General features: G+C 40.0%; 1 protein-coding gene across 1 annotated transcript in view; it reads left to right on the top strand.

Moving 5' to 3' along the window:
- The window catches only part of ABCB7 (ATP binding cassette subfamily B member 7), a 42,179-nt gene extending 29,468 nt beyond the window's left edge, over positions 1-12,711 (top strand). Inside the window, exons 11-16 of the mRNA XM_055727219.1 lie at positions 526-689; positions 857-986; positions 1,541-1,712; positions 7,049-7,152; positions 8,757-8,864; positions 11,642-12,711. Coding sequence (XP_055583194.1) covers positions 526-689; positions 857-986; positions 1,541-1,712; positions 7,049-7,152; positions 8,757-8,864; positions 11,642-11,860 — 897 coding nt within the window. The 3' untranslated portion in view covers positions 11,861-12,711. The remainder of the gene's footprint in view (positions 1-525; positions 690-856; positions 987-1,540; positions 1,713-7,048; positions 7,153-8,756; positions 8,865-11,641) is intronic.
- Positions 12,712-14,277: the final 1,566 nt, after the last annotated feature.

Genomic DNA, 14,277 nt, shown 5'->3' with positions numbered 1-14,277 from the left:
GGGCTGTTTTCTGGCAATGCCATCATTTCGCCTGTTTATTACCTTCCAGGTTTAATTTCTATTCAAGAAAGAGATGTTGTGTAAGGATGCTGTTCTGCCTCCTCTTTAAGTGCAGTTAGTGCAACAGCAGCTGCTTTTTTCTTGCAGAACATTTTAGTGACAGCAAAAGCTTCGTGGAAGCTGTGTTTGTATTGAGACTTTTTTTATTTTGTATTCATGCCTTGTGGTTGAATTTTTATCTGTAACTAATGATGCAGAATTTATCAGTGCAAAAGAAGTTGTGAAGCAGCGTTTACACAGAAGTTCTAACCTCTTTTGGGGAAAAGGAGGAACAAACCACCTCTTTTTGGTGAAAAGAGGGAACAAACCAATTTCACTTGTGTGAAGGTTTATAATTATTTTCAGCATATCCAAGCTGGAGTGTCTGTTCGCCTTTTACTGAGCTGGGAAATGGACTGTTCAGCTTGTTGAACTGCTTGAGATACTTTCTGGGCAGCATATAAAGTGGCACTCTTCTTTTAATAGGACAAAGAGCTGGCACCACCCCTGCAGATCACACCACAGACTGCTGCCATCACCTTTGATAATGTGCATTTTGAATACCTTGAGGGGCAGAAAGTCCTTGCTGGAGTGTCTTTTGAAGTCCCTGCAGGAAAGAAAGTGGCCATTGTAGGAGGTAGTGGGTCAGGGTGGGTAAATGGACTAAATACACCAATCGATGTAGAATTTTGTTTCTTAAATGTGTGTTCTTGTGTTTTGCTTTTTATTATTATTGTTTGTGACATCAGTTCTGTTTTAGCGATTGTAAATAGCAGACCAGCGATGTAACATTACCTTCAATTCTTTTCAATTTCAGGAAAAGCACAATTGTGAGATTATTATTTCGTTTCTATGAACCTCAGAAAGGAAACATTTATGTTGCTGGACAGAACATACAAGACGTCAGTTTGGAAAGTCTGAGAAAGGCAATAGGAGTTGTACCTCAGGTATACAGTGTTTCATTCCCCCCAAATAGTCCATCCTAATAGTAATTCTCAGTATTCTAACACTGTGGTTCAATGAAGGCCAATCCTAATGCAGCAGTATTGACACTGTGGTTCAATGAAGGCCAATCCTAATGCAGTGTTATTGTGTAGCTCCTTTGAAAGTTGCCATGCTGCTGCCTTTTTTTCTTTCTTTTTGTTTTTTTCTTCCCTGGGAAATATTTTTATGTGCATCATCATATAGATCCAATTTCTGAAAAGTGTTTAAGCCTCTTCATGAGAAACTGCCTCCAGCTTTAAGTGATTTAGCTTTATAGTCGATTGCCACCCGTAATGAGTTAGCAAAATGGTAAAAGTATGTGTGACACATATTTAGGACACAAAATGTATTAATCCCATTTTTGGGAAAAGAAATTTCCCCAAATACTTTCACCTTCAGGCTTTATAGAAGAATATAAGCTATTCTGTATTCATTTCTTTCATGGACTGGGGACAGTGACAGTTTTTAAACTATTGTTCGTGGATTCTTGTTTAAAATATTCTTTCTGTAAACGTAGGATGCTGTTCTATTCCATAATACCATCTATTACAATCTGCTCTATGGCAATACCGGTGCAACGCCAGAAGAGGTGTATGCAGTAGCAAAGTTGGCAGGAATCCACGATGCTATTCTTCGAATGCCAAATGGTTACAACACTCAGGTTGGTGAACGAGGACTCAAGCTCTCAGGTAGGATCTTAAGCACACAAGTTTTTTGTATCCCTTTTGCTACCTCAAAGTTCAGTGCATAGTTTATTCCTCAGTCAGACTTGCTTTTAGCTTATTTGCAGTATAACATAATTGTAAGGCTAAATTTTAATACAAAGATCTGTAGTTTATGGCAACTGTAGTCTGCAAGTTATTTAAAGGAATGTATTTTCAGGGGATAGTGTTAAATGAGTTGATAGGTAAGCATGTAGGTGCATCTAAATGAAAATGATCTTTCTCGTAATCTATTTGGGTAGTGTGATGTGTGTGAATAGGATTGGGAACTTCATGTATGTGTGCTTTGCATGTAGGATGTGATAGGCTTATATATATATATGCATAGACCTTCCAAATTTGTGTTCTTAAATCTAAATTTCAAAGAGCCAAAAGTTGTGTTTTGGTTTTGCTTTTGATAGTGAGTAAGGCAGCGTATGTTGTAGTATAGTCGTTTTGGACCCTGTTTGTAGTGAAAGGGTGTTCAAATCTTACATGTTTCTTAACCGTTAATTGTGTAAGAAACAATGTGAAAATGGTGTCTGCGTATCTGCAAGCTACAGATTTAAATCATACAACCTTGGTACTGAAACAAAAAAAAGCATGAGTTTAGGTTCTCAAAGTCCCTTTGTATTTGAGTATGCACTTTTTAAAATAGCATAACTGTTCTATAATAGAAAGATCATACCATGGCATTAGCCAGGCTTTGCTAGTCACGCTAGCCTTTCGGGCCACTCTTACAAAAAATCACTTTACCCCTTCTCTACAGCTGTCTGTAATACTAAAATTACAAACACTTGTTCCTAGGGAGGATGTTTGAAAGCAAACATTCTTCCTGAGGTGAAGTTATAATGTAAGATGAGAATGTAAATCATATCCCATATCCTTTTTCTGGTTTTTGGGGGGACATAGGATTTTAAAAATACAGGTTTTAAGTATAACTTTTTTGGTAGTAGCTAGATTCCACTGGAATGCTTTCAATCTCAAATCCCTTAGGTTGAAGTTGCTTTGAGACAAAACTAATAGTGATGTCCGTCACATAAATGTAAGACTTAATAAATGTCTGTTGAATGAAACAAAAATGAAATCATTGTTTTGGTTGAAGGGTGTATGATTCTTATTACTAGGTTATTTTATATACAGTTTAAGTAAGTCTTTATCTTCTTATAGCTCTTAATTTTTTAATAGGTATTTGATGCAAGATAAAATGAGATAGTTATTCCATGAGGTTTTCCCCATTTAATTCACTGATGGGTTTGGTTCCCCTCCTTGGTGGATACGATGAGAAGCAGAAGTTGCATTTCCAAAGTTCGTTAAAACAATCTCCTATTGTCTTGTTTTAAAAAAGCAAAACACTATATAGTTTTGCTTAAAATTGCTAGCCCATATGAGCAGTGGTGGGGCACAGTTTTTCATATTGGTTTGGTATCTTTTCCTGATACAATCTTAAGGTGTTTAGGTAAGTGTGAGGTCATTTAAAATGTTTGAAAGGGTTTTGACAAAGTAGACGGCGTAATGCTGAACTGCAGTACATACACAGCTACCGCTCTGCCTGAGGAGAGGCCATATCACTGTGGTGACATGTAGGATGTGTCTTCTAAACAACTTCTCCTGAATACTGGGCCTTACCGTGTGGCAGAGCTTAATTGTCTTCCCCTCTGACACAGCGTACAAGACACATTTTTGGGTAGACCAAAGAGCAGGTCAGCTGTTTCCATTTGCATGTGGAGTGGTAGAGGGCAGACAGCTCTGCTCTGTTGGGTAGGAGGTATGGCCCTACTGGGGAGAGAGACTTACCTCGGCGAGTTTGGAAACTTCAGGGTTCTGAGGGTGCTGGCGAAAGGTACCGAGATGTGTGACTCATTGGGGGCTGTGGGGGGTCCAGAGGCAGGAGCACAGAAGTGTGGTCGGGCAGAGCTGCTGCCTGTTGCAAAGACAGCAAGCTAACGTGGTGTTTCTTACTATGCAGCTGCTGAAGTCAGGAGTCCTGGTCTCTTTGAAACAGAGGATCAGAGGTTACATTCTGTATCCAGAATGTATGTGCAGGAGAAAGCGTACACGTTTGCAAAAGGGCAATACAGAAAAATTGGAAGAGAAATAAAATATGTGAAGCACAAATCTGGGTGAGTGATAGAAGATATAAAATAGGTACTGGCAGAACTGTAGAGAACCATGATAATGAATAAAGATTTCTCTTGTGCTGCCTGTCTCCCCAAACTAGTAATTTCTAGGAAGAGGGTTTGACTAACAATAGGTTTGAAATGTCTTGGCGTTTATAGAAGCATAGAATGGTTTGGGTTGGAAGGAACCTTCTAAATATCATCTAGACCAACCCCATGCTGTGAACAGGGGCGTCTTTCACAAGATCAGGTTGCTCAAAGCCTTAGCCTTATGTTGAAGTTTAGATTAGATTTTAGGAAAAATTTCTTCACCAAAAGGGTTGTCAAGCACTGGAACAGGCTGCCCAGGGAAGTGGTGGAGTCACCATCCCTGGAAGTATTGAAAATGAGGGATGTGGTTTAGTGGTGCCCTTGGCAGTGCTGGGTTAACAGTTGGACTTGATGATCTTAAAGGTCTTTTCCAACCTAAATGATTCTACGAGTCCACGTCCCATTCTAAATCTGGAAAAGTGTGTGCAGGCATGTTGGAGTTTCCTTCAGACCTCGAGACTCCTTTAATGGAGCCTTTCTGAAAATGGGTTATACCTTTATTCCATCCTTTATTTTGTGCTACCACTGTGATGGTCATAAGCACCCATCTAACCATGTTTGACAGAAGTGGTGTTTAGAAAGCAAAGGGAAGTGTGTCTTTTTCCCGTCTTGTTTGTATTTAAAGTTCTTCTTTTCAACAAATTGGATGAGTATCGGCAAAGAACAGTAATAAACAAGCTTCAGTAATGTTTGCAATCAGGGTACAGGAGTCTTGGGCTAATGCTCTCAGAAATGTCTGCTCATCTTGGGCTTCCTGGGATTGCGCATTGAGTTGATCTTACATGCAGTTGTGTGCTCGGCTGTTGGGGAGCTAGATGCTGTGTGCTTTTGCTTGCCAGTGCCAGTTTGTGGGTTTAGGTTGGAATGTGGAGCTAATGTGTCCGCTGCATCCCGTGTGCTTTTGTTAGATCAATATTTTCATTGGTAATGAGAGTTGTAATGGCCAGAAATGGTTTAGTTGTTTAATGGATTGGAGATGTCAAATGCGTGTCTTTTGAGTTACTTCAGTAGCTCTGTAAAAACAAGGCATCTGTTACTTTGAATCTCTGTAGTTTTCTAAATAGTAGTATGGCTCCCTAAATTGTTTGAAAGGTGTATACTAGATTAATTTCTGAATCTGTTTAATATCTTGTTTGAATAAGTTCATGTCTGAGAAGAAACAAAGTCCTGACTTGTTTTGTCTTTTTCAAATAATATTTTGTGGGAGAAATAGGGGGAGCGAAAACTCTATGCATTTAAGTGGTCCTCTTTGAAATCCACTCGTTATATGTGCGTGGTGGAAAAACAAGGTTTTCAGGACCACTGATGTGGTGGGTGTCTCAGTGAAAGGCACAATGACAACTTAATACGGGTCCCAGATGTGTGAAATGTGGTAGTAATGTGTGGGGCCAGTAAAGGCTGCAGTCTTAATTTGGGAGCCTGGTTCTGTGAACAGTTAAATCTGATTGCAACAAATTACTAGTTTAAAAAAGAAAAAGTAAATTGGATTCTGCCTGTATGCAAAAATTTGCTATGTTATGGATTCCTTTCTTCTAGTAAATTAACAGTTTACTACTTTGAGGACTGACATTAGAAAACGGTATGTTAGAAGTGCTGTCTTGATACTTTAAAATTGGTGGATTTTTTTTTTTTTTTTAATAATTGGCAAGAACCTTAATACACAGAAGACTCCGTAGTGACAGTACGGTAGCATGGATAACAAGCCTCGCTACCTGAGTTTCTCTCCCCTTGTGTGGTGGGAGAACTGAAATGGTGAAGTAAGCATTTAGTGCAGTTCTTACTGGTCTTGGAGACTGATTCATCACGAGTAAATAATGAAAACCAAGTTGTGTTGGCTTTATCAAGTGGAATCCATTTCAGTGTCAATGTGTAGTAAGCAGAGCTGTAACAGCCCGAGCCTCTGACTTTGTGAATGAAACAGTTAACATGCTGCTGCTCTGAATGTGAATGGGGAAGAGCATGAAACAAGTCAATATGCTACAAATGTAAGGAAAGACCTTGGATGTTGTTATTGTAGTATGTCTTTCAAACATGGATATTGTCAAGCTGTGAGTTTTGAACATGCTTTACAGGAGAGAGAGGGAGAGTGCATTAAAATAGACTGAGTAAATTGTACAATTCTAATTGCTACTGAGTTCTGCCAAAGACAGTTTAAATTTTAAACTGCAGCATTATTATCAGCCTTTTAAATGGTTTATTAAAGCATGTTCTCTCCTGATAGGAATGGAACATTAACAAGAATATAATTATATTAAATGGAATGTTTTGAAGCCTTGAATAAAACAAAGGAGGGCAAGTGCACAAATGTGAAATGTTTGCATTGCATACCAAATGTTTAGCAGATTTTAAGTTGTCAAATGCACCTGTTTTCCTGTCTGTAAATGTTGACCAAAGTTATTCTTGAGTAGATGTTGGCTATAAGAATTGTGAAGGGAAGAAACTAGTCTGAAACTTGGTTACATCAGAAACCAACATACAGTAGCTTGCATAATGAAGGTGGTATTCAGTACCATATTAATTGTGATCTTTACTGAAATTTGCTGGTTAAGGCTCTTTTGGGTACGGATACTTTTAAGTCTGGGCCATTACAAAATGGAAAGTTAGATGAATTTCAAGGAGGGACTGAAAGAAGAAATGTGTGCACAAGGTGCATGAAATCAAATACAGCAGGCGTGGACAGAGCATTGTTTATTTGTGGGAGAAAGCAGGATGTCTGTATGCAAAGTTACTGTACAGGGCATAGCTTAGAGCAGGTAAATGAGCTCATGCTCCCTGGAGTACAGAGTGAGTTACCATACATCATCATTACTTACCTGTAGGAGGCTCTTGCCTTGCAGCATATACAAAATAGTTCTCTGTCCTTTTCTAAAAAGATAATCTTGAATTGCTTTAGATTTACCAGGGAGCAGGAACCTGTGTGATTTTTTTATATAACATGTACAGACCTTTATCAGTAGCAACCATGATGTGTATTTAAAAAAACAAAACAAAACCAACCAACCAAAGCCCCACAACCCCCAAAACAGTTACGTCTGCTGTTTAATTTAGAATATCATGATTGTAATATAATCTTTTTTTTTTTCCTCCCCCTTCCCCCACCCCCCCCCCATTCAGGAGGAGAAAAGCAAAGAGTCGCAATTGCTAGAGCAATGTTAAAGGAGCCACTTATTTTTCTTTATGATGAAGCCACGTCATCTTTAGATTCAATTACAGAAGAGGTAAATTGGGATAACAAAATATAAAACTTAAGTGGTGTAATGATTTGATTCTGATGTTTTTTCCTTGTTCTTTTCCTCTCGGAAAGAATTCTGAGCTATCATGGGTTTTCCTGGTATTATTATTATTAAGAGATTCTATGTCTAAGCCCTTTTTCTAAAGGCCAGAGCAGAGCTAGTGAGTCTGTCTGCCTCGAGACATAGTTAAGAATATCAACTCTGTCTCTGGGCATATTTTCTGTTTTACACTCTGGAGGTCCCATTCACCATTAAACATTCATCTCTTGAAACTGTTGCAAATACCTCATGCGGCCATGAAGTGTGAAGCTTTCCAATCCACTTTAAAAGGTGTTTAGGTGACATCTAGCATTCCTTAAAGATGTCTTATAAATAATTGTGACATAACGCAGAACAGAAAACCTCTTGTTTATTGTGCAGCATCTTTCTGAGATGCAAATCAGGTAGGTGTAACCTGCAGCGCTGGTATTAATTTGTATTCATTTCACAGGAAGGGCTGTGAAACATCAGAGCGTTGTGACATAGATGTCATGACACTACCACAGTCACTGCATCAGGCTTCATAACTACGTCTGTGCTTAAACACAAAACTCTCAGCACCAGCAGTAATTTCACAAACTAATGTCATGAAAAACTAGAGCTCGAGCTATGTTTATGTTCACTTATGCAGATTATTGAGCAAATTTATTGACCTGTAATCACTAAATTACTTTCATTTTCCAGATACAAAGAAATCAGAGTACAAACTGTACATCTATATAGTACAGCATTTAAATATAGTACAGTTTCCCCATTAGACCAGAAATGTTCATAACACACACAGTTCTACAGGACACTACTTGGATTTTTTCTCTTTTGTTTTGCTGTGTTTATTATCATAAGTATTTATATGTATTTATAATCATAAGGAAAGCTGACAGTTTCAGCAGAACTGCACTTTAAAGACAGCAAATGAAAATGAGTCCTTTCCACAAAAGTATGTGCGGTAATAGAAATGTTTTCTGACAAAGGCAAGTGGTTTTCAAGGAAAATAATCGCAGTGAGAACATAAATTTCCAGTTAGTGCTGCTTGCATCTGAATGCAGTTTGGGAAGGTGGAAGAGTACTCACAAAGGAAACGGTGGATAGATAATTCCCAGGATTGCTTTATGTTCCACGTTGGCATGATGTTGAGGAGGATTTTTTCTTTAACTTTCATTGATTGCAAAGTAGTGTTATTGTGACGATTTATTGTTTTCACATGCCTTTATTGCTCTTTATGTTGCTTTTGTAGCATGGCTGCATGGGGAACTTTTTCCTGAAATCAAGTAATACTTCTCTTCCTTTGTCCCTTGGGTTATCTGCATTTTTCTGTGAATGCAAGCTTTTTCTTGTAGTTTGAGGACTTTATCAGAGGCACAGGTATTTCATGCTTGGGATTCTTCTGTTTCTTCTGTAGGTACTCGTAGCTCTTTCTTATTGTGATGCTATAGCAGTACTGGAGATGTTTCTCAAAACTTACAGTAAATTGCATATTTCCAGACAGCATTTTATTTCTCTTTGTACCACCTAGGAGTGTGCAAGAGTTTGTCTCTGTTTTAATTTTGCAGAATATTCTCAGTGCCATGAAGGACATGGTGAAACACCGAACATCAGTTTTCATTGCTCACAGGTTGTCAACAGTAGTTGATGCGGATGAAATTATTGTGCTGGATCAGGTGAGATGATCACCCTGTGATGTGTAATTTTCACATAATGTCAGCGTTTGTTTTAGAGAGTCTGTGCGTCCATTTTGAAATATCCTCCCACCGAACTACTGAAAGTTCTTTCTTTGGAAATGAGCCTTGTTAGAAAATTCTGGCCCAAGCTTTGCTTTTTATATATTTCTTATTGCAACTAACAGTTTATCAGCTGCAGAAACTTGCATGTGTGACTCTCTTGTATGTTGTATTTTTACCTCATTTGCATAGTTTATTTAATTGCATGTTCTTTATATGTATTATTGCAAATTTCACTTGATGCTCTGGGACTGGCTTAATGTTGCATGTTTTTAATTTAATTTATTATGTGCTTCTGTCAGGTTAGGTTTCCTAACGTGTTCCCCTAATTTATGCTTCATTACCATTACTCAGTGAATGTCTATTTTTTTCACATACATTCACTGGGGTTTTTTTCTTTCAATGGAAAGAGAGAGGACAGCATGTTCTGTTTCCATGCAGATAAAACTGTTGTAGGATTGTTCAGTCTCGTTATATAATAAATCTGAACACCATTCTCTATTGTACCTGTGGAAGAGTGTGATTCCTTTTCTGTATGCTTCTCTTGTAAGGGGGTTGGGGGGGGTGGGGTGGGGGGAAGAAAAAGAAAGAAAGTTTCAGCATTTAATTTACTAATACCACTACTCAGCTGTTTATCTCACATTCAGTCTGTCCTAAGTCCATTTTCTTCTCTATTACACGTATCTGGCTAGAGATACAAAATAAAAAAATGTCCTTATTAAACTTTGTAGTTACTCTTTTAACCAATGATGCTGGAAATGTAGTGCTATAATCTGCTGATAATAGATGTTAAATTTATCTCTGCATTCATTTTTTTTCAGTTGCTATTTATATGCTTGTGATCATAGGTGTATTTAGTGACTAAAATATGCATCTCTAAAAGAAAATAAATTACTCCTACAGTACATTAAATGATTTCATGGGGAATTAGAACAAAATCTTAGGGTGATGTTCATGACTGTCTGTGCTATACAAATCTCAGCTTCACATGAATTTCAAAATGAAGTAGTGGAATAAATCACTCATGCTGCTCTGTGGCATTTTTATTTGGTTTTGATCTGCTTGTTTTTTCATCTTTTCCTTGAAAAATCATTTCCTAAGGTGTATCCTTTATGTAACTGCACATTAAAACATCTTGCAAATGTTTTTTAACATGTTACAAGGCAATCTGCGACTTTTTGTTTCTGATGCAAGTTTTCACAGCTTACTAAGAGTGTGTTTTGTGTTACACTGTAGCTGTTAAATTAAAAATAAAAGCACAACCTAAAACTGCAAAACAGCTAGGGTGCTCACTTACATGAATGATGTTAGTGTAATAAAGATTGTGAATGAGTGAGGCAGTGTGGTGCATCACTTTTAGTGCCCGACTGCTTCGTGAGGCATCATTGATGTTTGCTCAGCAAAAAGTTGCCTCTTGTCATCCCAGTTTGATTGATGAGCGCTGTGTTAGCAACCAGATAAATAAGGCTGGTAGTGGAGATGAGACAAGGTGATTGTGACTGGGTTTGCTTAGCAATGGAAATAGGGCATTGCAATTTCAGCACCTTTGCCTGGGTAACGTCAGAATAATTCCTGAGTGAGTAAGCAAACACTGTATTGATGATATTGATCCTAATGCTGTGAAGCTGAACAGAGAAGTTAAGTTTTTGACGATCGTGCGAGAGTTAATAAAAAAAAGGCTGTAATTCAAAAGCACGGTCTTTATAACAGTGAACTCACTAAATTAACCACTTAAAGTTTTTAAGTAAATTCTGCAGTTACGTTGGTCAAGTGTGTGTTCAGATTCCACCAGCATGACTAGTAATAGAAGTGACAAGACCCAATTTTTTTCCCAGCATGTTCATCAGCAGCTGTCACAAGGAGGTAGATTTAATTGTAGATCAGAATTTAGAACTAATACAAAATCCATGTAGTCATCCGTACAATGCTGTCTTTTCCCAAAGGAAAGAATAGCTGGAGAATGAATACATTATTTTGATTTTAAATCAGCGAATGTAAATGTGTATTTCAAAGTAGAAAGATGAGTCTGTTTTTTTGAAGAATAGTGTTGTTTCACTGTCGGTAGGATTTGAGTTCTCCTCTCCAACTCTTCCTTCCCGTTTCCACAATGATAGTCAATAAATCATCTTTGCTCTTGAGAATAGCACAGATGAACTGAACTGCTCACTCGATTTTCATGACGGCAATTGCAGTGACACAAGTTACTGAGTACTCATCTAAAAGCACAATTTACCCTAATTGTTTTTAGGATTTGATTTTAAACGTGTTTGCTTATCTAGCACAAGTCCCTCTCTTTATGCCTTTACTTTTCTCTGTGTGTGTTACCAAGCAAAGACAAATACGTGTTAGTTTTGGTACACTCATGTGACTTTTGCAGTAGTAGTTTAACACCTTGCTGCTCATACAGAGGCCTGTGTTTACTTTAAATAGCTCTTCCAGTTCATGCATGTTTGTGGGCTTTAAGTTTTGTGCACGTGGACAAAAGGCATCCGTGTTCCCATTTACGTAAGCTCGAGGAAAAACCCAGCTCCTTGTTCTCGCATCGTGGCAGCAATTCAGTGCGCAGCACACATGCAACCTTTCATTGGCGTCCCAAGCTCCTTCTCATTAATAACTGCTGTGATCTATTCTGTAAAACTGTGCCCCATATCTTGGCAGCATTTATATCCCTAAAATCTAGTGATACCCATTACTGACTTACTCCCCTTCTTTTACAGGGCAAAGTTGTGGAGCGCGGTAGACACGCAGACCTCCTGGCAAGTCCTAACAATCTCTATTATGAAATGTGGCATACACAGAGCAGCAAAGTGCTAAATAGTCATAACGATCCACACTGGGAAGAGAAAAATAACCGGATGTCCAAAGAGGAGGAAAGAAAGAAACTAGAAGAAGAAATTATCAATAGTGTGAAAGGCTGTGGAAACTGTTCATGCTAAGTATGAGCCTGGATTCATCTTGTATAATAGGGTAAAAATGCACAAGATTACAATGAGGTGCAGCTCTTGTTTTTAAGTCAATGTTCAAAAACTTTCCTGGGTTTTTCAGTTTTAGGGTTTTACAGTTTCTCAGAGGGACATAATTTCAACCAAAGGAGTTCTATTTTTACATCTTTAGATATCTCTGATATTCAATGGTACCTGCAAGAGCTGAGCTTTTTCAGAAACTTTAAGAGTGTAACTTACGGCACTTTTTAGGCATTGGTAAATTCTTTGGGTAGTTGCTTGAGGTGGATTATTGAATTGTAAACAGATTTGTCCTGGATTTACAATATGTCTCATAATGGTTGATAAATATGTCATGTTTTAATTGTAATTGGGCTAATTTAAACTCATTTGCTAGTGAGGAAGATGCAATTTAATTTCTTCAGTGGTGTTCTGATTTAAAGTGTTCTTCCTTGCAAAGAATAAGAAAAGCCTCTGCAAAATATTAGAGGCTTGGAGTAGCAAACTAAATATTGGGATTATCCATCTCACCCTTCACAAACACCTTTCATACTGGACTATCAGGAAGTGTATTGGTATTACTCTAAAAGAAAACTAACAGCATTTTTAAGAGCTGGCAAAAATCTGGAATTGGCAAAATAGTGTGACTTCACAGAAGACATACGAAATGTTGTATGTAAATACGAAGAATTGGAAGTTTCCCTTAAATGAAAAACTCTATAGAGTTCAGGATTCTGTGTCCCCAACATCTGCTGCAGTAGTCAAAGCAGAATGCAGTCATTTTTTCTGTTTCAGTCATGGTCTTAGGGAGCAATTAAGATTCAATAAAGACTTCCATAAATTTCTATTATGTCATTAATGCATGAGAAAATGACCTGCATAATGCTGAAAATGTTGCTATAATAATCTCCTCATTTCAGTAGTTAAAATTTCTTCAGTGTCAAGAAACCTCAGTCTTTGCAGGGCAGTGCAGCAGGTGTATTGGGTTTGTGTGACAAGGTTTTGGTAGTGGCGGGGGAGGGGGGGGCTTCTGTGAGAATGGGGGAAGCGGCCAGAAGCTTCCCCCATGTCCGACAGAGCCCACGCCGGCCGGCTCTGCGATGGCCCCGCCGCTGGCCGAGGCCGAGCCCATCAGCGACGGTGGGAGCCTCTGGGGGAACATCTTAAAGAAGGGGGGAACCCCCTGCGCAACAGCGGCGGAGAGGAGCGAGGCCATGTGAGAGCAGCAGCGCTGCAGCACCCGGGGCAGGGCAGGGCAGGGGGGCTCCAGGCACGGAGCAGAGACCCCCCACAGCCCGTGGGCAGCCCCGGCGGGGCAGGCTGTGCCCCCAGCCCCCGGGGGAGCAGCCCCCCCCCCGCCCCCCGCAGCCCGGGAGCCCCCCCGGGGCAGGGGGTGCCCGCAGGGGGCTGTGACCCGCGGGCAGCGGCGCTGGGGCAGCTCCTGGCAGGAGGGGGGGGGGCAGGGCTGGGGCCGGGCTGGGGACCCCACGGGGACCCCCTGGTGCCGGCTGGGCCTGGGGGGCTGCGCCCGTGGGGGGACCCAGGCTGGGGCAGTGTGGGGAGACCTGCGGCCCCTGGGAAGGAATCGGGTCGGGGCAGTTCGTGGGGGGCTGTCTGCCGTGGGGGGACCCCGGCTGGGGCAGGGCAGGGTGTGAGGAGGAAGCAGCGGCAGAGCCAGCGTGTGATGGACGGACCCCAGCCCCATTCCCCAGCCCCTGCACTGCTGGGGGGAGGAGGGAGGGAAACCGGGAGTGAAGTTGAGCCTGGGAAGAAGGAACAAGTGGGGCAACACATTTAAGATTTGGTCTTATTTCTCATTACCTTACTCTGACTTCTAACTGGCAATCAATTAAATTAATTTCCCTGTATCTAGTCTGTTTTGCCCTGACAGTAACTGGTGCTGCTCTCCCTGCCCTTATCTCCACCCAGGAGCTGTTCGTTACATTTCCTCCCCTGCCCAGCAGTGATGGAGCGGCTGGGTGGGCGCCGGGCACACAGCCAAGGTCAGCCCGCCACTGCAGGGTTGTATTTTTAGGCCTCTTCAGAGAAATTTACCATTATCTATTTATCACTAGTTACTTTGGAAAATTCTTCATGTTGAATTTAAAAATAAAATTTCTTCTCTTGGATATTGAAAAATAACTTTTTTCCTGGGGAATTACACCAGTATAATTACACTGATGTAATTACGTTTATAAATCAGATGCAAGTTTTCTCAGTGTGGGCACTAGTGAAGTACTGGATTTGGTGCTTCTGGAAATTTAGTTGCAAGTAGTGTTTGTTTATTTGTGTTATACCTTCCCCTGCAGCTAAATATAGGAACGGTAACTTAAAGGGAGTGAACCTTTGCTGTATTCTCGGCTACTTGCTCATTTTCTCTCTATTAAAATGATGGGTGAAAAAAAACAACC

Source organism: Falco cherrug, chromosome 15, assembly GCF_023634085.1.
Source record: "Falco cherrug isolate bFalChe1 chromosome 15, bFalChe1.pri, whole genome shotgun sequence".
Classification (NCBI taxonomy): domain Eukaryota; kingdom Metazoa; phylum Chordata; class Aves; order Falconiformes; family Falconidae; genus Falco; species Falco cherrug.
The sequence above is the reverse complement of the archived record's forward strand: the minus strand, read 5'-3'. Positions and strand labels throughout refer to the sequence as shown.